Source organism: Neolamprologus multifasciatus, chromosome 1 (assembly GCF_963576455.1).
Source record: "Neolamprologus multifasciatus chromosome 1, fNeoMul1.2, whole genome shotgun sequence".
Classification (NCBI taxonomy): domain Eukaryota; kingdom Metazoa; phylum Chordata; class Actinopteri; order Cichliformes; family Cichlidae; genus Neolamprologus; species Neolamprologus multifasciatus.
Window position 1 is genome coordinate 19581793 of NC_140439.1, and position 22003 is coordinate 19603795.

At 40.9% G+C, this 22003-nt stretch overlaps 1 protein-coding gene across 3 annotated transcripts in view; it reads right to left on the reverse strand.

The window, feature by feature from the left end:
- Positions 1 to 1294: 1294 nt before the first annotated feature.
- The window catches only part of dennd2b (DENN domain containing 2B), a 54589-nt gene continuing 33880 nt past the window's right edge, over positions 1295 to 22003 (reverse strand). For all 3 annotated transcript variants that reach the window (XM_085157768.1, XM_085157778.1, XM_085157760.1), the window contains exons 6-20: positions 21208 to 21423; positions 20727 to 20823; positions 20514 to 20558; positions 20207 to 20391; positions 19361 to 19470; positions 18794 to 18863; positions 16470 to 16547; positions 15410 to 15550; positions 15140 to 15288; positions 5604 to 5781; positions 4627 to 4668; positions 3715 to 3826; positions 2480 to 2719; positions 2099 to 2185; positions 1295 to 1790 (exon numbers count right to left, since the gene is read on the reverse strand). In XM_085157768.1, coding sequence (XP_085013894.1) covers positions 1756 to 1790; positions 2099 to 2185; positions 2480 to 2719; positions 3715 to 3826; positions 4627 to 4668; positions 5604 to 5781; positions 15140 to 15288; positions 15410 to 15550; positions 16470 to 16547; positions 18794 to 18863; positions 19361 to 19470; positions 20207 to 20391; positions 20514 to 20558; positions 20727 to 20823; positions 21208 to 21423 — 1785 coding nt within the window. In that variant the 3' untranslated portion in view covers positions 1295 to 1755. The remainder of the gene's footprint in view (positions 1791 to 2098; positions 2186 to 2479; positions 2720 to 3714; positions 3827 to 4626; positions 4669 to 5603; positions 5782 to 15139; positions 15289 to 15409; positions 15551 to 16469; positions 16548 to 18793; positions 18864 to 19360; positions 19471 to 20206; positions 20392 to 20513; positions 20559 to 20726; positions 20824 to 21207; positions 21424 to 22003) is intronic.

Sequence of the window (22003 nt, forward strand, 5' to 3'; positions counted from 1 at the left end):
CACTCATCCTTTCCTGGTCTTGAATTATTGATACTATAATCTGCAGGACCAGTTTTATTGCAGCCACTTGGCCAGTTTACCCCATTTGCCCTGCTGCTGTGGGCAATGTAGCAGCACATATCCTTGGTGTCCGCAAGTTAAAGTACAGCCATAATTTTAGCAGTATGTTGGTGGTTTTAGGACCTTATACTTTTACTTAATTTTTAAATTAGATACTTTTTTGAGTATGTCTTTATGCCACTGTAGCTGCAATCAATTTTAAAGGAAATTATTGCACCTTTTACTTTTTTCCTAGACATATTTCAGATGAATATTAGGAAAAATCTGTTTAAAAATAAAAATATGTTTAAATAACAGAGCCACCAACGTAACAGTTGGATTCAGCTGCAACATTTAACTTCCTGACACCGTGTTGTTACATGAAGATATTTTGGGTTTCATTCTGTTTATTAAGTGTTGCATGCTGTGTTAAGCAGCTTTGACTTTATTGTGCTACGCTGTAAAAGAAAACCAATATCCTCATATGAAGAGATACTTCTTTTTTTTTTTTTTCACGTAAACTTCCTGTTCAAAGAGGAAGTTTGGTTTACATGGTAAACACAGGTTCTAATCACAAATAACTAGAAGAAATCAAAATACAATCTCAGGTCACAGGAAGTTAAAGTGGTAAGACGCTGTAATGTCAGCTGGACTGGGGGATTTTAAAACTCCCAGTTATTACATCTATGAATGATAATATTCCACAGTAAAATATTAAATACTAGTACTTGTGTGTATTTACTACATTCTGAAAGCATAATTGTAGGTTCACTGTTATTATAACTTGATTTCACAACTTTTGCTCAAGCAAAAAAATTCTTTCATGGCCAGCTCTTTATCCGAAAGTCTCTGCACGACCACTTCACATCAAATGTCACTCTTAACTGCGATAAAGACACTGGCAGGAGAAAAGCACCACGGCACCTGGAATCAACAGCAAGCCGCTCGGTTAGGAGAGCTAATAACAGCGTGGCAGCGACAGCCACCGGAGTGATGTGCACAGACGTAATTAGGTTACCAGCAGCATGTGGTAGCCGGTGTTAGACTACTGCGCCTTTTGGGATCTTACCAACCTAATGCACAGCTTTGGGAGCGGCTGTCATTGAGATGTCAGTGATAAAAGGAGGTGAGTTTTCATCATCAGGCAAAATGTGAAATATATGTCTATGTCTGACTGGGAAGTCTGTACTGCTTTGGGCCTTGTTTTGATAATGAACGAATAAAGTTTAATAAGGTTAAAGAATAAAGAATAGAATAAAGTTTAAGTTCAATGCTTACACTTGGGCACTGAAACAATTTTAATGATCACTTTTAATAAAAGACTGTAAAAATCTCCAGGAAGAGTTCAAAGCATCTTCTTCATTGTATTGCATGTACAGTTTTTGAATAAGCTTTAGGTCAAACAGAGAAAAACACTGTCGTAAAATAATGCAAAAAGGAAAACATATCTGTACATCTACGCCCACCTGCAAGTCACATACACTCACAAACTCCAATAACACTCTTCACAAGCACGACTAGACATCAGTGGTTACTCTACGACTCACATGCTGTGTACCGTCCTGCTATTGCTATCTCATACTATAAACATAGGCTGAAGAGTATCACAGCTTACAGTGAAATAATATGTACATGCTTTTAGAACATTTAAAACAAAACAAAGGATGAAAATGGGAGTCGTCTTGACGCAGAGACTTGAAAGATCAGGTCGTCTCCTCAGTTCTTTTTGTGGAGAAACTTCATTTTACTTCCTGGAAACAAAATACATGAATCTATTAAGCGGTGTAAAACGAAGCCACGAATATACGGTATAAAAAAAATCTGATTTCTGGCAAACATCCATGTTTAAGTTCTTATTGGTGAAGCCTATCACAGCTAGCTCGTGCCATGTGAGATATTTACAATAAAAAATAAAGTGAGAGTGAAACTGTGCAGAGGTTTGGTAAAAGCTGCTGCGTAGCTCTGCCTGTTCAGATGACATTAGCATATGCAGAATAAATATTTGATATTTCTGTTTATAACTTTCCAGCTCCTAAAATATGTCTGCTTCTGAACTCACCAAGGCCTCTGAGGAACTTGTTGACTCCACTCTGCTCTGTGTCTGGCAGCTCCTCCAAATATTGATCTACCCGCTGCTCAAACAGACCTGTCAACACAACAGCAGAGATTTTTCTTTAAAAAAAGAAAAAGGAAGGGTAAAGAATGAGAATATGAAACATCAATACTTCAGGGAGCTGCTGTGATTCAGTGAGAAAGCATGCTGTTGAAAAACTTTCAGCCACTAGAGGTCAGTGTAAGTGCAATGCTTTCTTTTGCACAGAGAGCACTAGGAATGCAGGGGTGGAAATGCACAAAGAAAAGCAAACACTTTCTCATGAAATGTTTTAAGGAAGAAAGAGCATTCATAGACCCAGCTGACACTCAGAGAACAACAGTCTACCTTTAGCTCGTGTCTTTCTGAGCTCCCGGTCTTGGATGAACCCTGCAAACATCTGAGACTCCATGAAGACTCCCAGGAAACGTCGGATGCTCTTGGATGCCACTGATTTGCGGAAGGCCTCTCTTTGGAAAATGCGCTCCCCACGCTCATTCTGAGTGATAAACAGGGAGTAATGTCCAATAGTCTCCAGGAAGAAGCGGATGAACGCCTCCGACACCAGGCTATTCAGCGAGTTATACTCTGCGGGGGATAAAAACGAAGGCGTTAATCGATAAAATATGCCCACAGCTTTTGTTAAACCTTGAAGTTCAAGAGTTTTGCTGTGCTTGCAAAGTAAAGTTGTTGAATAAAGACCAAACCTCAGTCATGTTAACGACAAAATTGAGACATAACAATAATGATGTGACAGCTTTGTGCTTATCCTATGTCAGAAGATGTCAGGTGAAGCACAATGACACTGCAGGAAAAACCTGAAATCCTGCCCATCAGAGCACCCAGAGCTACAACTGTCATTCAAGGCTAGTTTACCACAGATCAATATTTTTTACTTATTTCTTCTCTTGATTACTCATGTTGTTATTGTTTTTTATTACTTTACACTAATATTAGCACAAGAAAGCTAATTGTTGTAGTTTAATTTTTCCCTTCACCTACAGTCCAATGAGGCTATACTGTGGGTTGCACAAGTGTGTTGGCTTTCTGGACTAGTGAGAACTGGTTATGAGTGGCACTTGGCACATGTAACATAACCACACAGAGTGTTAGCTGTTGGTCTTGGAGGGGAATTTGGAAAGCAGAGATAAGACTGTCTGAAGTAGCCTTTAAAAACACACAAATGATTTGGCCTTATTATGTCAAAATTCTCTTTGTTTCTGTGCCGTAAAGCATGTTGTGACAGCCCATTACAGGTAAGCCATTCATGACTCCTTGATAAAAGCCTCCTGAGTGAAAACCGGGAATCCTGACTGCGAGGGCACATGGGAGCTACACATAGAGACATTGACACATTAAAAACAACTGCACTTATGCTCCAGTCAGCTTGAAATGTACACTACTACCACCAGAAACAGCATTAGCTCATCTCAAAGATGAGCCTTTCATGACTCACTGTCAGCAGAACAGAAGACGTCATTTCCCAGCCAGTTTCACAGACTTGTAGACCGCGCTCCCTGTCGCCCTAATTAATAAGAAGAACATCTGCCACGTTACCGAGAGATGTTCAGTCGCTTATTCACCTTCGTCTGACTCGCTGTCAGAGTCCTGAGTGATGATGTCATTCCTCTGCTCCAGCGCTTGCTCGAGAGCTGCTTGAAGTTTCCGCGGCAACAGCGATGCCTCGTCATCCATCTACAGACAGTTGCAAGTGCTGCAGTTACTACAGATGAACAACAGTGGCGTGGAGACGATGCTCTGCAACCTTTTACGAGCATGACTGTCTAATTTTTGGGGTTTTTTGGTTTGTTTGTTTTTGTCCCTTACTCATGATAGCTCTTTTCTGCTAACTTTAGTTAGTTACTGCTTTGTAACGCACATTATTGAGACATTTTGCTGTGACAGATGTTACACCACAATTACATGTTGCCACAGAAAATCAGGATACCCAGGAATGATCTCTGCGGTTCCTCTTAGTTTTTTTTCTCTTTCTTTACTGTTGTCCTGCTTTCTGCATTCCTCTCTGTCTTCCTGTTTGCCTAGGAAGGTGTGTTCTATGTCTCTCTTTCCATTACTTCCTGTGTTATTTTGTTGCTTTTTTTCTTCCTAATGTGGCTATATTTTTACTTCCTGCCTTTGTTCTTTTCCCACCCTCATTGTTGTCTGATGTAGTTCACCTATGCATTATTGGCTTTTTTCTTGGGACAGATTACCTCTGTGTGCTTCATTACTTCATCTAGTCATTACATTCCTATCCTGAGTTTTGAACTTTTATTATAATTGTTGAATTTTTCTGAGTTAAGTCACAATTAAAGCTGCTTTTACTTATTAATATATTGTTTCAGAAATAAGAAATGCCAATTAATGTTTTTGAGCAAACGACTGAAGAACATGTAGGGTGTTAAAGGAAATTTGCCATTATCTTTACATTACCACTTGGGGCACAGTGGTCACTGCTCATGCTAATGGTTTTCTTTTTAAATGCATAGACCAACCTGTCTAATGAAGCGGTCAGTTCCCAGGTCGACCATTAAAGCCTAAAAAAGAGAAAAGGAGGATATCATTATTTGATTAGCACACATGAGAACTCTGTGATGAATTATTTAACTTTAAAGTCCACTCTGCATAAAATGGTCAAAGCTACATGCTACAGCCCAATGTTAGATGTAAACATACAAATGTCACAATAAATGAATCACAAACTGGAAGAGTGACAGAAACAGGTTTCTGGTATCGCGAACAACTCGTTATTGGGTCGGTCTTAACTCTGATTAACACGGTCGCTTCTCAGTTTGATACATTAATGCGGCCAATGCTGGGGAAAAACTGGGTGTAGTAACACTTTTGTAACAAACTAATGGCCATTTCATTTCACACGGCTTCTACTGCCAAAATATTTATTTTATACGAAAGAAAGAATCAGATGGAGAGCACAGATGCCATCCGTCCATCCACATTGAGCCATGTGTGATACAGACCAGTGTAGTAAAGTCTTGCCACACTTCACTTCACCAAGATTCTGTTTTGTAGAAAGACTTGGTCTAAAAACTGTAACCATTATTTTTACTGATCAACTAATTTACCCCGGCTGGAGTGCACATCTCGCTCAGCTGGTAGATGCCCAAAAACCCCAAAATACTAATTTTAAGTCAAAAAAAGTATTCATACTTGAGAAGCAGGTACACAAAGTTGTTTAATAAGGTCTGAAAGTTGCAATCTAAAAATTAGACCTCCTTTTTCCTTTTTTTTAATCATTTGGACGTCACCTGGCTAGTTCCCTAGTATAATAAAAACGGAGGCAGAAAGAGAAACAGCCACAGTTGCCAGGTCATAATGAAATTACTGTGAATCTGTACTGTTTTAGCTTGTCATCCAAATCCCTTACATTCAGGACTCTACGCAGCTACATTTACACATTGCTGACATCAACATGAAAATTGAAAAATTCATGGTGTAAATATAATGTACTCACCTCTTCTACAGGCAGCTCTTTGAGTTTAGGCATCGAACTGGAGAGCAGCCCCACCAGGAACGGAGTGGGACAGCAGACAATATCCAGCATGGACCCTGGCAGCACCGGGATGAAGGTGTGTTGCCAGGAGAAGGGGTAGAGGAGCGCCACCACAGCATGCATGCAGCTGGACAGGGTGCTGATGATGGGAGACAAAGAGGAAGGCAAACACATCAATCATGTTTAACCAGATTAATTCAGACAAGCTTGAAACAGGGAGAAAAAAAAAACGCTGAAAGGGTTATGCAGTCAAGCATTTACTCAAAAAGCACCACCTGCTGTGGTCATGCTAAGTTGAACGTTATATTCTTCTTTAAATGTTTGGAAAATCATTACTATTAAATCACTAACTGGGGCCACATTCCAAACTATTGGAGCACAGCCGATGTATTTCCATCACTACACTGTACATAACAGTACAGCTAAGTATTCGGACTCTTTGTTCTTCCTGCAGCTCTTCTGAGGTGCAGCCAGATCCAACAGACTGTTCTTGAGCTTCCACAAATACACTTGTTTTTCTTTTCTTTCCCCCAAAAGTTTTTACGTTATCACAGATTATTATCACAGCTTCTGGAAAAATTAATGCCTTAATTTATTGCACTTCCACTTCTCGCGCCAACAGTTAACACCATTTACTATAGACCACAACGAGGAACCGTAACCCCACGAACTGCATTATTTTGAGATTGCCCCACTCTGTCTGCAGGGGTGGCGTGACTCTGACATGTTGCTATGGTTAAGCTGGAGTCTTGTTGACGCAATAACAAAACGCAGCAACTCGGTTTAACTTCGACAGCTGTGGTATAACATGAAGCTCACAAATAGCAGCACGTCTTTCTCACGATCCGTCGCTTGTTGACAGTGGCTGACCCCGCCCCCCCTCCAGACTCCCCTCAGTCTTCTACATACTGTCCAGTCTATGTACACAAAGAGAGTGAAAATAAACTGTGAGTCCAATCTCTCTCTCTCTCTCTCTCTCTCTCTGTCTCTCTCACACACACACACACACACACACACACACACACACACACACACACACACACACACACACGCAAACCACTAAATCAGTATAGCTCAAGACCGAGACCAGGGATCAAACATGGTATATGACGCACGTTATCTGAGATATATACATTTCATCAACAGCAGTGCAGCAAACAAAAATTCCTCCCTTTTATGTGACCTATTTCTGTTTCAGCGCAGAGAAACTTTACTGAGCAATATACAGAGAAAACTGACAAACTCCCACAGCTTTTTTTTCCACAATATCCATTCCAGCTACATGTCTGCCAGAGATTTTTTTCTGAACTTCCCATGAGTCAAATTGACAAGATTAAAATGTTTTCTAGACAGGGTAAAATAAAATTACATCAGAGAAACCCAAAGGCTACAATAACCACAGCATTCAACCTTTCTTTTTTTTTACATTTCACTCACAACATGAAGCACTTGCAGCTTTGCTTTGGCCAGTCTGATTTTCATTTGCCTGAGGAGGGCTTGATAATTCCTAACAGATCCCGTCTCCTGGGTTTGACGAGTTCCAACAGGGAGTGATGGGGCACAGATCTCCGAAAACCTTCGCCACAGGCTACACACAGCCCTGCACACCACTGATACCAAAAAGGATCAATTACACTCATTCCCTGACCGCATACTCCTGGGAGAAAATGAACTTGCAACGAAAACACTCTGCACTACCAGAGGTTGCCACTCAAGTCTGGAGAACGAGTGGGACATTCCCGTTTGATCTAGACCAAAGCTTCAGGCATACGCAGGTCATAAAATAAGAAGAAAAAATGCTTTTTGGCCTCCATATACATTGATTGGTAAAGAATAGTAAAATGGAAAAAATAAAACAGTTTGACTTAAACAGTAAAGCCATATTTTTTCCTTGGTACAGTGTAGATAAGTACAGAAGCTGGATTTTAGCCACTCAAAATTGGTGGTACCAGATAGGATTATAGGCCATTATATGGCTTTTTTTAGCCATGACATCAACATTGCTACAAAGTCAGTCAGTGCCACTTTATTCTAAATGTGAAATTCCACTGAACTCAATTTCATTTATGTAGCACCAAATCACAGAAAGTCATGTCAAGGTAACACCTTTCAGTAATAGAGAGAAAACAAACAACCCTCTTTGAGCAACCACTTGTTAATAGTGGGAAGGAAAAACTCCCTTATAACAGGAAAAAACCTCAGTCATCTGCTGTGACCGGTTGGGGTTGAGGGGAGGAAGATCAGGAAGAGGAGGAAATCTTTTCAAAACCACTGAATGAATTAAAATTCTTTGGTTTGTGACCATCAGAAGTATAAAACTAGCAGTACTTTTGTCTCAGATGTACTTTCTGTACTTTCTAGTGCTAATTAGGAAATTTCACCCTACAAATCAAAATGAAGCAACTGACAAATAATCCAAGTCGGAGGTGGAAAAAACTGCAGTTCTTAGAGTGTCCACTTGAGACAAGTTGTCACAGACGCTTGTGGTAAAATTCCCAACTAAACTGCATTCTTAAGCAATTTTACAGCTTTGTACAAAAATATTTTTGGTCTCTGTGGATAGTTTCCCCCTTCATAGCAACTGTACTGCATTTGGACTTTGTTAAAGTTAACAGTCCAGCCTATTTGAATCATACTCTGGCGATATAGCTCTAGCACTCCTGCTAGGCTTCGCTCACAAATTTGAGTCACTGAACTGGACTTCTTGCCCGTGTTTGTGTTGCAGGTGCCTTTTGGACCATTTTGAATTACATATCATGACTAATACTACTATGTGTTCATTCCAGATCATTCAAGAAGTTTAGTGCTTCAGTTTTGAGGAGTACAACTGTAGTATTTTATTTATCTGTTAACGCTAACTAGCAAGTACCCGTGTCTTAGCATTGCATCTCTAAAGTTTATAGATGCAGCTTTCTAAGGCCTCGGACAGTGAGTGACTGCTACAGGCTGCTGGCTGAGTCTAGGTGAAACTGGTTACAAAGAGCATGATGTGCCAAAAACCTCCTTGTGGTAGATTTGGTTGCAAACAGTTTGCCTTGGCCACCCTCAGGACACTAACCGTTTCTGGTTTGCGTAACACTATTCAGTTTAACTCTTGCTTGAAAATAGTTTCCTAGTGTTTGCGGACAATTTGGCATCTACCATGCAAACTGCAATAAGGGCAGTCTGCTAGTGACCGAGGTAAGTTCAGTTCAGTTCAGTTCATTTTTATTTCAAACCTTTCAAACATGAGCCTTCACAATCATTACAAAATATTATTCCATTGTTTGTTTGAAAAGGAGTAGGTAGAAGTGCAAGGAGGTTTTTCACTGAAGTACCATAGCCCTCTCTGCGAGTCCCAGCGACCTTCAGAAACCATTCACCAACCAGTGACAGAATACACACTTCACTGGTTGCTAGGCAAACCGACCACTCTGTGCCTGTGTAAAAGGGGGTCTATTTTACCATGACAGACTTGGTTTTTTTTGTCGTGACTGATCATTACCATATGGTGGTTAACCGGTCTCTAGTCCTGTGTGACTGGGGCCTAACCATGCTTGCTAGCTTGCTTTGCTGATAACTTCCACCCTTGATTAAAGTCCAGAAACGCATGGGTGACATCACAGTAGCCACGTCCAGCTTACATTAGCATTTAGCATTATTGAGAACATGTTAGAAATTAAATGAGTTACCCTAACGTAGATACAACAGCACAAAAAATCAGTTTTTCCCTTTCAGTGACACCCAAAGCAACAAAGTGTGTGTCAATAAACTTGCTGACATAAACATATGTAAATATACAAGAATTTCCATAGTTTAATACCTTTTTACTAATACAAACTACACCACAGAAATTAATTTGACTCATTTAATTTGATGGAATACATCTATGTTTCAATTTATGATGCCACTCTCAAGAAAAGAAGAGAAAAAAAAGATCCTGAGAGTTCAACAGAGATGACGTCTGTTCGGAGCTGTTGTGTGTTGAGGTTTGGGAGCTAATCCTCACATATTAGCTCTCATGGGTCTGCTGGGCCTGGTTTAATGTGTGTGACGATGAATTGGCAGATACTCCAGGAAACGTGGGATCGGGAGGCTTAGTATGTGAAGCCCAGAAGAAGAGTAGGATAAATTTCAGTATTCGAGAAAAAGAGAGTCAAGGCTGTATCATCACATGCTTTGCAGCTCTGTGTTGTATCAACCAGTCTTAGGACGGTTTGGCAAGACGAATTCCACAGACAGGTCTAGAGAAGACAAAACCACAGCTGTCACATGCCAGCTGATCCACAAAACCACTCCTCAGTGTTAGGCCTCCTTCAAAGCCCCTAATAACACCTAGAAGTCACATGAAGTCGCAACAGAGTACATGCAGAACTGTATAGCTAGGGAAAGCTCCCAGTGGTGTATTTTTATCCTTTTAGCAGAATGTTCTCTGCTTACTCCTTTAGCCCCACAAATGGTTTTCCCTCACTTCCTGTGCACAAGGGTCTCCAGCCACTGGGTCTCAGTCAAACAGCACAAACTATTTTACACTGAGAAATGGCCCCCTGATGGAAAACTCCATACATGTTCTTATTAAAACCACAAAAACATCCGAGTTTAATCAAGGCTGTCTGGAGAGCAAATGGAAGTGTGCAGGTGTCTACCGTTACATATGCTCACTGATGTAAAAATCATGGTCAGACTCATGTAATAGCCACATCTTTCTCCACTGAAACATTTCACATATTTACAGTGCGTCGATGAGTTGAATACCACATGGGAAAGTGTATGAGTTGCTAAGAGTGGTTTTGGCTTTGTACCAGCTCTGCAGAACATGCCAGAGAAAGCGTCTGAGAGCAACCGTGGACTAAATGAAACAAGAACGCTGCAGTACCTGCTGATTTGAAAATGCCTACAGCAACAGCAATAATTCTACCTGTCCAAGCGCTACAGTCACCACATTGATCATAATATTGCAGATCTGCAGCTGCAAAACATGTTGGCGAGCTCCACAGCTGCAGTTCACTTTCAGGCAATTTAGTGCAAAACCCAAAACACGACGCCTCATACATGCTTTTTTAATGTTTTTTTCAATCTTGTAGTTTTACTATAAGAGGACACAGGAACGGCTCTATGCAGAAACGCAAACAGCCTGCTGCACCACAGAAAAGTGAGCTTGATTAATTCACCGTGGCTGTGAGAAAGGCTTTCAGCTATTGTTTTGTTTCCCTTCACAGTTCCCTCCTCTTTTCACTTTTTCCTCTAAAAGCCAGACTTCTCACATTTCATTAAATTCTTTTCTCTTCTTCGCTCCCCACTCAATTGCTCTTACGCAGCTCTTTCAGACATACACTGATAAGTGTATAAAGTGATAAATCAAATTAAAATGATACAAGTACGATTTGGAATTTGCCCTCATGTTTATTATCAGTGCATGGAGAGAAATTTGTGCCTGGTGTATCTAAAAACTGGCCATTAAAGCTTGCAGGTTTAATGTCATTTTTTCATTTGCACAAAAATGCATTGTTAGTTATTTTAATTAAATATATTTATGCGCAGCTGCACAGAATCATATCACCATATTACTAATATCTGTAATCTAATATACAGCAGGAGTATTTCTCTGCTTATGTTTAGCAATAAATCCAGACATTTAATTTGGTAACCATTCTCAGCTCTACCCTGAGGGCTGACAGTGACTGTTTACATAAGCCTGCAGGACTGACAAAATTCATTCAACATCTGCAGGTCACTTGAGTAAAGCAATTACAGAGCAGCACAGCTAATGCCGAGTGTCTGTGATTAGACATCCAACTAGTTTTTACAGGCATCAGAGGGTGAATGACTTTGTCTTTTCAGACTTTTGTGTTTCAGACTTTTCTGGAAATAGCAGCAAAGCTCTCGGTTCATTTTTACTAGACTTGATTGAACGCAGCTATTGCCTAAAATAGCTTTTGCTCTCGGTTCCTTCGTGTGTTGGGTATACATTTGAGGGGAAAGAAACATATATCACGGTCTGCTATGGATTATGTGCCAGAGACGGAGAGGGAGTAGCTCTTTTATCACATGAGTCATTAAAGCTGCACAGAGATCATGTTTTAAAATGAAATCAAAAGACAGGAGCACTGCATATACACATGCATAGAACCATAGACATTAAACATGGACTGGTTTGAGCAGATCGAACATTAAGAGGTATCTGTCAAGAACGCTGCCTTATTAAACGTTGTGTATGTTATTTTTGTTTTGTGTACGTTTTATGTCTCCTTTCTTTACATTTTAACTGACCTTCTGCTTCTCAGTTATTTAAATTTGGGAATAAATCTGAAGTGGGTATTATACTTCAGTTTATATTTCGGAGTTTTTAATAATTAGGTACAGTGTCATTTCTTAGTTTTTTGCATTCTTGTTTGAGTTAAATTTCACTTGCCTTATCCAGGCTTGATAACTGAGAGATCCTTTAGGCAGCTAAAAGATCTCAAAAAGCAATAAATCAGACAAAAGGGATTTCCAACGAATCACAGTGAGAGCCATTATCCACAAATGGAGAAAACTTGGAACAGAGATGAACCTTCCCAGGAGTGGCTGTCCTACTGAAGTTAGTCCAAGAACGCATTGACGAGTCATCCAGGAGGTCACAAAAGAACCAGAGGAACATCTAAAGAACTGCAGGCCTCACTTGCTTCAGTTAAGGTCAGAGTTCATGATTCAACAATAAGAAAGAGACTGGACAAAAATGGCATCTATGAGAGAGTTCCCAGGTGAAAACCACTGCTGACCGAAAAGAACACAAAGACTTGTCTCAAAAAAAAATCCTCTGGATCATCCTCGATGATCTTGAGTTGCATTACATCTGCTGTAAAACCAACAGCACTTCATAAAAAGATTATCATACCAACAGTCAAACATGGTGGTGGTAGTTTGATGGGGCCACTTTGCTGCTTCAGGACCTGGACGACTTTCCATTATTAATGAAACCATGAATTCTGCGCTCTACCAGAAAATCCTGAAGCAGAATGTCCGGCCATCAGTTTGTGTCTTGAAGCTCAAGCACACTTAGTTTATACAGAACAATAATCTAAAACACACCAGCAAGTTTACCTCTGAAAGGGTCCAAAAAAACTCAAAACAAAACCAACGAAGGTTTTGGAGTGGTCACTCCAAAACCTGGACTTTATTGGGATTTATATGCTTTGGTATGACCTTAAACAAGCCGTTCATGCTCAAAATCCCTCCAATGTGGCTGAATTACAACAATTGTGCAAAAAAAACGAGTGGGCCAAAATTTCTCCACAGCAGTGTGTAAAACTCATTGCCAGTTATTGCAATTGCTTGACTGCAGTTCTTGCTGCCAAAGGTGGCGCAACCAGTTAGTAGGGTAATTACTTTTACATATAGGGCCAGGTAGTTTTGGATAGCTTTTTTCCATTAATAAATTCAATCATCATTTAAAAACTGCATTTTGTATTTATCTGGTTATTGCTGACTAATATTAAACTTTGTCTAATGAACTGAAACATGTAAGTGTGAGAAACGTGCAAAAAGAAAAACAAGAAGAAATCTGGAAATTTAAACTTTAGATGGTGGTAAATAAAAATACACCTGGTCACCAAAGTTCAAATAACCCTGAGGGGACAAGAGCAGCTTCACAAAATTTCATGACAATCCACCTAAGAGTTGTCAAAAATTATAAATGTAAACTTGATGTTTGGAAATGTCTGAGGATCACCAGAAGGTATAAGACTCTATTCTCTGGAAACCATCAGTATGCTTTGTTTATCACTTGAGCTAGATATTACAAAGATCTATCAACATTGACTGCTATTTGCTAACATATAATAATACTCCATCTCGAGTCACTTTGTGATTCCCACCCTATGACTCCTCGATGCTATCAGCTCCGCTAATGAGCAGCTCAGACAAATTTTCTCCGGGGACGCAGAGCGCGAGGTCACTTGTACGTAGGGAGTGAACGTGACATCGTAAGTCAAATGGTGACAGTTGAGCCACAGATCACAGAGGGCAGAGTTGCACACACAGGAAGTGCATTCCTTCCCCTCGCAGTCACTGCCCCCACTGATGTTTGTTTAAACTGGGCTCTGATACATGAAGAGATTACTTCTCCACTCAAATCTCCTCCCACTCCACCCTTGACTCCAATGCTCTTAAAGTACCCCTCTCTTTTGTGTAAGAAGAGGACACTGAGTCCGACCCGTTACATCTCTGATATCAAAACTCCACTGCTGCTTGACTTTTTCTTATACTTACCAAACATCAGACATCAGAGTGAAACTGTTACACATGCATCTGTCAGGCTTCAGTTGGCAAATCCACAGCATAACCCTGCTATTACGCGTCTCTGTGTTTAGAAGAGGGATTCCAATAGGCCGCATGAGACTAAGGCAGCCCTGAAATTTTCTAGATACAACAGATTGGACACTAAACAGCACTTATCCTGCAAGTTCCTCTTCAGAGTGAGTGTGATGTGTCATCGCACAGATTGGAACAAATTGAGAATTTAATTTAATATAGATTCACAGCTTACTGAGTGGTCACGCGGCTGATGTAAGTGATCTCTTGTTGTGCGCTGCACTCAGGAACGCAAGCTTCTTTCCAATTATCCTTAAACTACTTTTTGATTTGAGATGGCAAGGAGGCAAGGAAAATCAAGCCAGTCTGTCAGGGCCTCTTAAGCCAAACTTTTTTCCTTTCAGCTACTCCCCTTTAGGGGTCGCCACAGTGGATGATTTGTCCCTAGCATCCCTCTCTGTCACACCAACCATCTGCATGTCCTCCTTCATTACATCCATGAACCTCCTCTGTATTGTCCCTCTTACCCTTCTGCCTGGCAGCTCCATCCTTTTTCCAATATATCCACTATCCCTCCATGCACATGTCCATCTTGAGCCACATTAATAAATCTAACACAACTGGGAAAATAAGTATAAAAAAAAGATTTGAAACTAGACCATAAACTCAGGAACACTTTTTGCTGAGGTCACGAAGCACAGGAGCTGACTTGTCTTTTCCCACAGATTTCAATGTACCCAGACGGCTGTTTGTTTAAGGCACTCTTTCTTTTATATGCAGCCTTTTGTAAAGGCACAGAGGGAAAATGCCTGTTATAGCCCACACTGAAAGAACACAAGTGTGTTCCCATTTCAGTTGCCAATATAATCACAGTATAAGTAAAATGTCTTTCAGCAGCTCCCTTATTTTTCATCAGAACTTTGTGTCTGGTCTCAAACCAGGGATCATGTTTGTGTGCGTGAGGCAAACGTGTTAACCGCTACCCTAGAGAGATGCATCTATATAGAAAATGAAGGATGAAGTCTGAGTCTTGAGGCTGAAGTCTGAAATGTTGGTGTTGTTTTTAAAACATTTCCAGGAGAATTTGAAACAAATTCTACTGGGAAAGAAACAAAATGTCTAAAATTACCTATCCAATGAGATATTTTTTATATACAAATATAAAGTATGCACAAATGGTTGCACAGGTCAACTTTGCAGACCAATTCTTTAACTCTAACACTTACCTGAGTTTATCAGCCACAAAGATGACTCTCCGCTCCAGCAGCAGCGAGGCAAAGACGCGAATCACCTGCCGCACGCTGAGACACTTGAACAGACTTTCAAAGTCCACGTGCTCCAGTCGGGAATCGGTGGGCCGCCTCAACTCAATGACCTGAGTGATCACAGAAAGCGTGAGTCTGATTTACTGAGTGCACTTTGCCAAAGTGTACTGAGCTAACGGTCATAAACAAAAAGCAGTTGTGTTTTGTTGTGCCTGTGCCTGTAGCTCTGACCTCATTTCCTGCACCGGGAAGGAAGGTTTTTACTTTGATGATCTTCCCTGGAGCAGGAAAGGGGGACTCCATCAGACTCCTCATGAAGGGATAGACCAGAGCTGCTGAGATGCCTCTCCGTCTCTCTACCTCATCCAGGATCTGAAAAGAGGGTGTTGACAATTAATGGAAACATACTGTTGTGGCTTCAAGCGCTCATGGTTGTCTAGCTCTCATTTTCTGTTTTGAAAAATAGCAAAGGCATCTATTTCCATGCCTTTGTGTGAGGAAAATTCCACCCAGTGTGCCTGTCTGCCTGTTTTGGTCCGAGCTGCCTCCTGTCTGGAAAGTTGATTGGGGAATCGCTCATTTTGGAGGTCATATGATATCAACCCTGTTGCTCTCTCTTCACACACATACAGCTTCCTCTGAAATCAAACACTGACCTCCTTCTTTATCATGATAACTTTTTTTTTTTAATAAATCTAATTTACATTTGAAACATCGCAGGCATTCTCTTGCTCCCTTTGGGCATCTGCTAAGGGTGCTTAAATATCACAGGATCCAAAACTAGTTAAAGTTTGGCTCTAGTAAGTAAACACCAGTACAAATTAAAGGCACACACCCATACTGATAGTGTGTGAATACTTCATCAATATGGGGAAGTTATTCTACTTTTACTCAGTTACTGCAACTATATCTACATGCACCATATCCTTAAAACATTCAACAGTCTGGGTTGAAATAATAAAGGAATCAGATAAGGCTGAAAGAGTCACACAGAGTGACTGCTCTGTTCTGCGTTAGCACCAGTGAGAAAAAAGCAAGAGAAACAATTACTCTGGGAAATCAGAGGGTTACAAAAAAAAAAAAGGAAAAGAAGCTGAAACAAGCCTTACTGACAAACAGGCATTCGGCACAAGGTCTGCTGAAAGTCATTTCCTTCAGCTGTGAGACAGGTTAACCACAGCCACAGCACCGCATGCAGAAATTTGGCTTTTTGTGTGTGTGTGTTGTGTGTGTTGTGTGTGTTGTGTGTGCATTTACTGTATGTGTGGCTAGAGGACAAGACTGAACTCACTGTAGAGAACAAGTCAAAACAGCCCAGCCTGCTGATGACACAGTACACCTCAGGAAGTCGAGGTCCTTTCCCAGTTGGCTGTAAGAGAAAAAGAATAAACTCTTTACCAGAAGAGACCCATTCAGAGATATCCTTAAAAAATAATAACTATAAATGCACTTGAAGGAAGGGCTTAGCAAGGTAGCCCTACACCCAGTGCTGTCCAAAAGTCTGGAGTGACACCTTTTTTCTTTATATTTTACTTCCAAGGAAACACATTTTCTTGGAATTTTTTAAAGTGGTCTTGAGCAATATGGTAAATGGCCTGCATTTGTATAGCGCTTTTCTAGTCCTTAAGGACCCCAGAGCGCTTTACACTACATTCAGTCATTCACCCATTCACACACACATTCACACATAGTTCTCGAGGGTTTCTTGGCTGTTTTGAGCCCAGTCCTTGTACCTGATGATCTTCACAGGAATATTTGTTTTTGCTTGTTAAGACACTTAACACTGACCTATGAATCATTCACGCATAAACAAGGAACCTAAACTCAAGGGATGCACCAGTGTTGTGTCCTCACATCATAGAAAACAAAGAATCAACTTTAGACATTTTGTTACTTGCAGCCTGTCACAAAAACACAAAAACACATCATTTGTTCACATTTCTTTAGTTCATTCTATTAAAGAAAACGCCAAAAATAACTAAATTTAAAAAGCAGCCGTGGCTCTGTCATGGTTTTGGGCTGCACTTCAGCCAGCGGTGTTGCTGGAATTAATTACAAAAGTACAGAAAAGTACCATCAGATTTTAATCTGTCAAGCAATGATCCTAAACACGCTGCATACCTGGATAGAAAAACACACGACTGAACATAATCAGTCACGATTGGCCTCCCCTGAGTAAGAACCTCTACGTTATTGAAGAGTAATCCAACAAGGGGCGATTCAAGACTTCCAAACACTACTGTATATAATTACAAATACATAAAGGGACCATAAAACTACACGGATGATAACGTGAAGATAAGTTGCTTAAATGTTGTATGTGAAGTCTTTGACTCAATCTGTCATCTGAGGTGAAAGTCTTTCATGCGGATAAACATAGGTGGTTTATCTGCTCTGTCTGATCCTATCTGCTGTCCTCTGTGCGCTCAAATAGAAACACCGGGGGCACAGACACTTAAAAACACGGACACAAATGAACACAGGCCACACAGACAAATCCACTTGTCCATATTAGGAATACAATTTTCTCCTCTAGTTTCTCCTCTGCCTTTCCAAATGGATGATTAAATCAACTATGTGGAGCTTGATTCAAGTCCTCAGGAATGCTCGGCTGCTGCCAACTGCTGGACAGACAGCGGGGAGGAAACAAAGTTACTGGAGGAGAGCAGCTCACCTCTCTTCCCCATCTCCCTATCTGTCTCTGTCAATCGTCATTAAAATCTGCTTCCATCAAAAAGAATCTCAGATCAACAAAGCGGATCATGCATAAGAAAACACTTTGCTGATCTAAAATTTACCAAGAAATCTGTTAAACAGCACACACGCTCCTGGTAAGTGAGACCGCGCATGCTGCGTGCACGCTTTTTTTTTTCTTTTGTTTTTAAAGGCAAACGGCAAACAAAAATCGCCAGCACATTAGCAGAATCCCACACAGTCATGCTCTCCACCCGCAAGCTAAATGGGAGGCTCAACGAAACACTTCAAAGCATTCGCCAGCCTAATTACGGAGAGGAAGTGCTCCAGAATGACAATGTTTGGATTTTTCATGGTTTCTTTTTGTCTTGCCTCGCCCGAGAAACCGTTGTTAAATTCAATGAGTCAGTCCTAACTGGGTTTTTATCTTCAATTATTATATTTTACAACATTTTCATGGGCTTTTTATGACTGCGTTCTATCTTTTAAGGCAATATTTCTTCCCAAGTGTATTCAATTTAAAATGCAACAGAGCTACACATTTCATTAAACATATACTTATTCAATTACTGCATTTTGTAGCCACTGAAATCTCACCTGTGTAGTTTGGGTGTTTGTTGCTCTGCTAACACTATTTAAAGTATTTACTGGGCACACACACGCACGCTGCTCAGCTGCTGTAACAGTAAGTGCGATAATCTTTGTCCGCATCTATTTTTTCAAGCGTTTCACACCCAGTTTAGTTTTTCATGTTTTATTTTTGACATTATTATTCTTAGCCATTTCTTTCCTTTTTGGACAAAGCACACGGTCACATCAGCAGCGCCACAGGAAAACTACACCGAGTGTTCAAATAAAAGCGTCTGTCACAACAAACAGGGGCTCAGCGGGGTGCGAACAGGGAGATGAACAGCGGCTTACCAGCAGGCGCCTGCAGTACCCAAACCTCCTGCTGCCGTCCTCCCCAGTCAGCATGAAGGAGAAGGTCTCGCTGAGGCCAAAAACAAATATATGCACATGAGGAGCAACGCAAAGACACAGAGTCGTGAACACAATGGCAGATACTTGTGATAAAACAGAGCATGATTGTATTGAGCCTGGCATGGTTATACATTCAAACGGTGCAGCAGGTGGAGTGCACAGATAAAAGGGTGGAGGTGTGTGAGAGATTTTCATCATTATTATATTGTTATTGATTAAATAAAGTACAGGATCATTTATTGTCAGTTATAATGTCCACTGTGGCTTTGGGTTTAGTAAAAATCCACCTTTTACAGAACGGAGCCAAATGGAAAAACTTTTAACATGCATGAGACGTCATTTCAGAAGCTGAGCTATTCAGCAGAGGAAAAGCTAAACCTCGCCCTCTGAGGGTCGCCCTTAGAGGGCGAGGTGGATGTGAAATTTCTATAGTTTCTGTTTTTTCTGTTGCCCAACAGACAGGAAAGGAAAGGAATTTGACACTGTGTGGAAGACTGCTGGACGTACCTGCTGTACTCTGAGACCGGACTCCAGTCTTTGGCATCTGGGAAACAGAACTGGGGAATGGCTTTGAGCCTCTGTTCTGCCTCCCTCATCTGCTTGGTGGGCCTATCCAGCTGTGAGGTGAGGAGAGTATTCCAGTCAGCTCATCCTCCTTCACATAACTCTGTCATCCTTTATTAAAATCCCCCATGGATGACCTACAAATGACCAGACTAACTTTTCTCCTGTTCAAGGTTAAACTCCCTCATGTCCTCTCTAATTCAACTACACAGAGAGTGCTCTCTGGCCATGTGAGATTAACTTCTCCCAGTGTACACGTCAGCTGAGAAGTAATTAGAAAAATATTCTTTCAGGGTTTTTCCTGTGGCGTGAATGGATCCTGGTTATTTTTAATTATAAACAGACCTACAGGGCTTTAATTTATAAGCTGTAATAACCCACACAACTTCAAAGAGCCTGCAGGGTCAAATGTGAAAAAAGTGTTTCAAGGCTCAAAATGGGGGGAAATTTTAGAAACCCTCTACACGATCTTTTAATAGTAAGAATAATATCATTGCAGTAACTGCTTTTATAAGTCACCTAATAATAACACTCAGGAGGTTCTGAACTATTTATGCTTTGGAAACCATTCAGTGGTGACATATCTGTGCACAGTTTGTGGTTTCTAAAAAACCTAGTGACGTCGGTTAAGGAATTTTATGGTCACTGACACATTAGACTTGATTTTCTTTTACATTTTTTTGCTTGTTTGCTTTGTTTCAAAGCAATTTGCGCTCTCTGCATTCTTGCTACGCCCCAAGTAAAAGTTGTCAGAGGCGACCAGCAGCAGGACCCAGTTGCGGCTTTTACCTTGGGGAATTGGTAGGTGACCTCTGGGGAGTAGGAGTTCTTGGTGGGTTTCTTTTTCAGAGAAACAACCACAAAGTACTCAAAGAGTTCTCTCTCCTGCCACTCGATGAGCTGCAGCTCCAGCGTTCGATAGCTCGGGGCTCGTCGCAGGATGGACTGTAACTTTAATAACCTCTGGGTGTGAGCTGAGAAACGGAGCAAACATAATACACGCAAAATTGTCAGTTTTTTGTAGAGAATGAAATCTGAGGCTCCAGCAGGTCAGTCAATTAAACAGAAGGTATCTGAAAAATGTGCGCTCGCTAACCTTTGAACCTGTCGTCCGAGTCGCTCTCGCTCTCGCTGTTGTCATCTGGAGACACACAGAGAAAAGGGGTTTTTATGGGTTAGGGTGCTTCTTCACAAACGTGTGTTTATGTCGCAAAAGGGACACAGAGGGAACGCTGCGTGGGTGGCTGAGATACAAATATTTACTCGCTTATCTGGCCAGAAGATGAAGGGGAATATAGAGAAGCAATACCTCTCAGAGATGTAGTCTCAACATTAGACATGGAAAGCTTCTTCAACCTCTTCTTCCCACGTTTAGTGCAGTAAATGGAGTTGATCCTCTGGACCAGCTGTAGACGGAGGAAGGAGGAAATTCTATCAGGAACTTAAGGTTTTGTTTCTCTTGAGCCTAAGTATAGGAAGCAGAGATGTGCACGGCCAAAGCTAACAGTGTGAAATACAGTACATGTGTGTTAAAGGGTGCAGACAAATACAACAGAAAGGCATTAAGGGGGGTTCTTGAGAAAAAGGCAAATTTAAACAGTGATTACACGCATCAAGGCGCTCTATCTTAAAAACATCAATTCCAAACTGTGGAATTACAAGTGATCCAGAGATCCACTGACTCTGACTGAAACCTGAGATGACCTGTGAAGCGGGAACACAGAGTGAACACGGTCGGAGCTCTGCGAGGACTTAGTGTAGGTGTTTTTGTACAATTTCGCAGTGTGTACCTTGGGGATCCTCCAGTGCCTGTGTGAGGGCAGGGTATCGGTTGTGCTACAGAGGCTATCATCCAGCAGGCCGCAAGGTGAAGGTGATACACCAATCTGAGGGAGAAGCAGCATTTCGTCGTGGCTGTAGCGTTTGGTCAGCTGCGACATCCGATGGCTTTTCCTGTCGCTCGGAGCAGGCAAGTGAAGGGACTGACTGCTGGGTTTGGAAGGCAGCTAGTTACAGAGAAAAGAAAGCAGCAGGTTTGGTACCTTTCATTCACTTGTAATAACACTTAGCTTTAAGCAATATCTTTATATCTCAGTTACATTGCGCAGTGATCTGCCTTCCTAGTTTTTCATTTCCTGTCATAAAGAGATGTCCAACATAAGACCCGGGGGCCAGAATTGGCCTCTAATATGGCCTGCTCGACAGCTTTGGAAAGAGCCTGAATTTTGGACTTCAATGACAGAAATTTCAATTTTTTCATAGAAATCTGTTATTTTAATGGTGGTTTCAGAGTACAAAGGGGGAAAAGGACATATTCTGTCAATTAACAAGAATTTTTTTTTTATTTTATGTTTAATAATTACAGGACAGTCTGTGCAATGAGCTACAAGAACATTTTCGGTAATTGTAACAGTGTTTTCTTACAATTTGAACCCAGTGTGGCGCTGACTAATTTTTTTTTCATTCACTATAACAACGTTTCTTTATTATGTAGAAAAACTGACAAGTAATTCAATTCAGTTTTATTTATATAACACCAAATCACAACAACAGTTCCCTTAAGGCGCTTTATATTTTAAGTTGAAG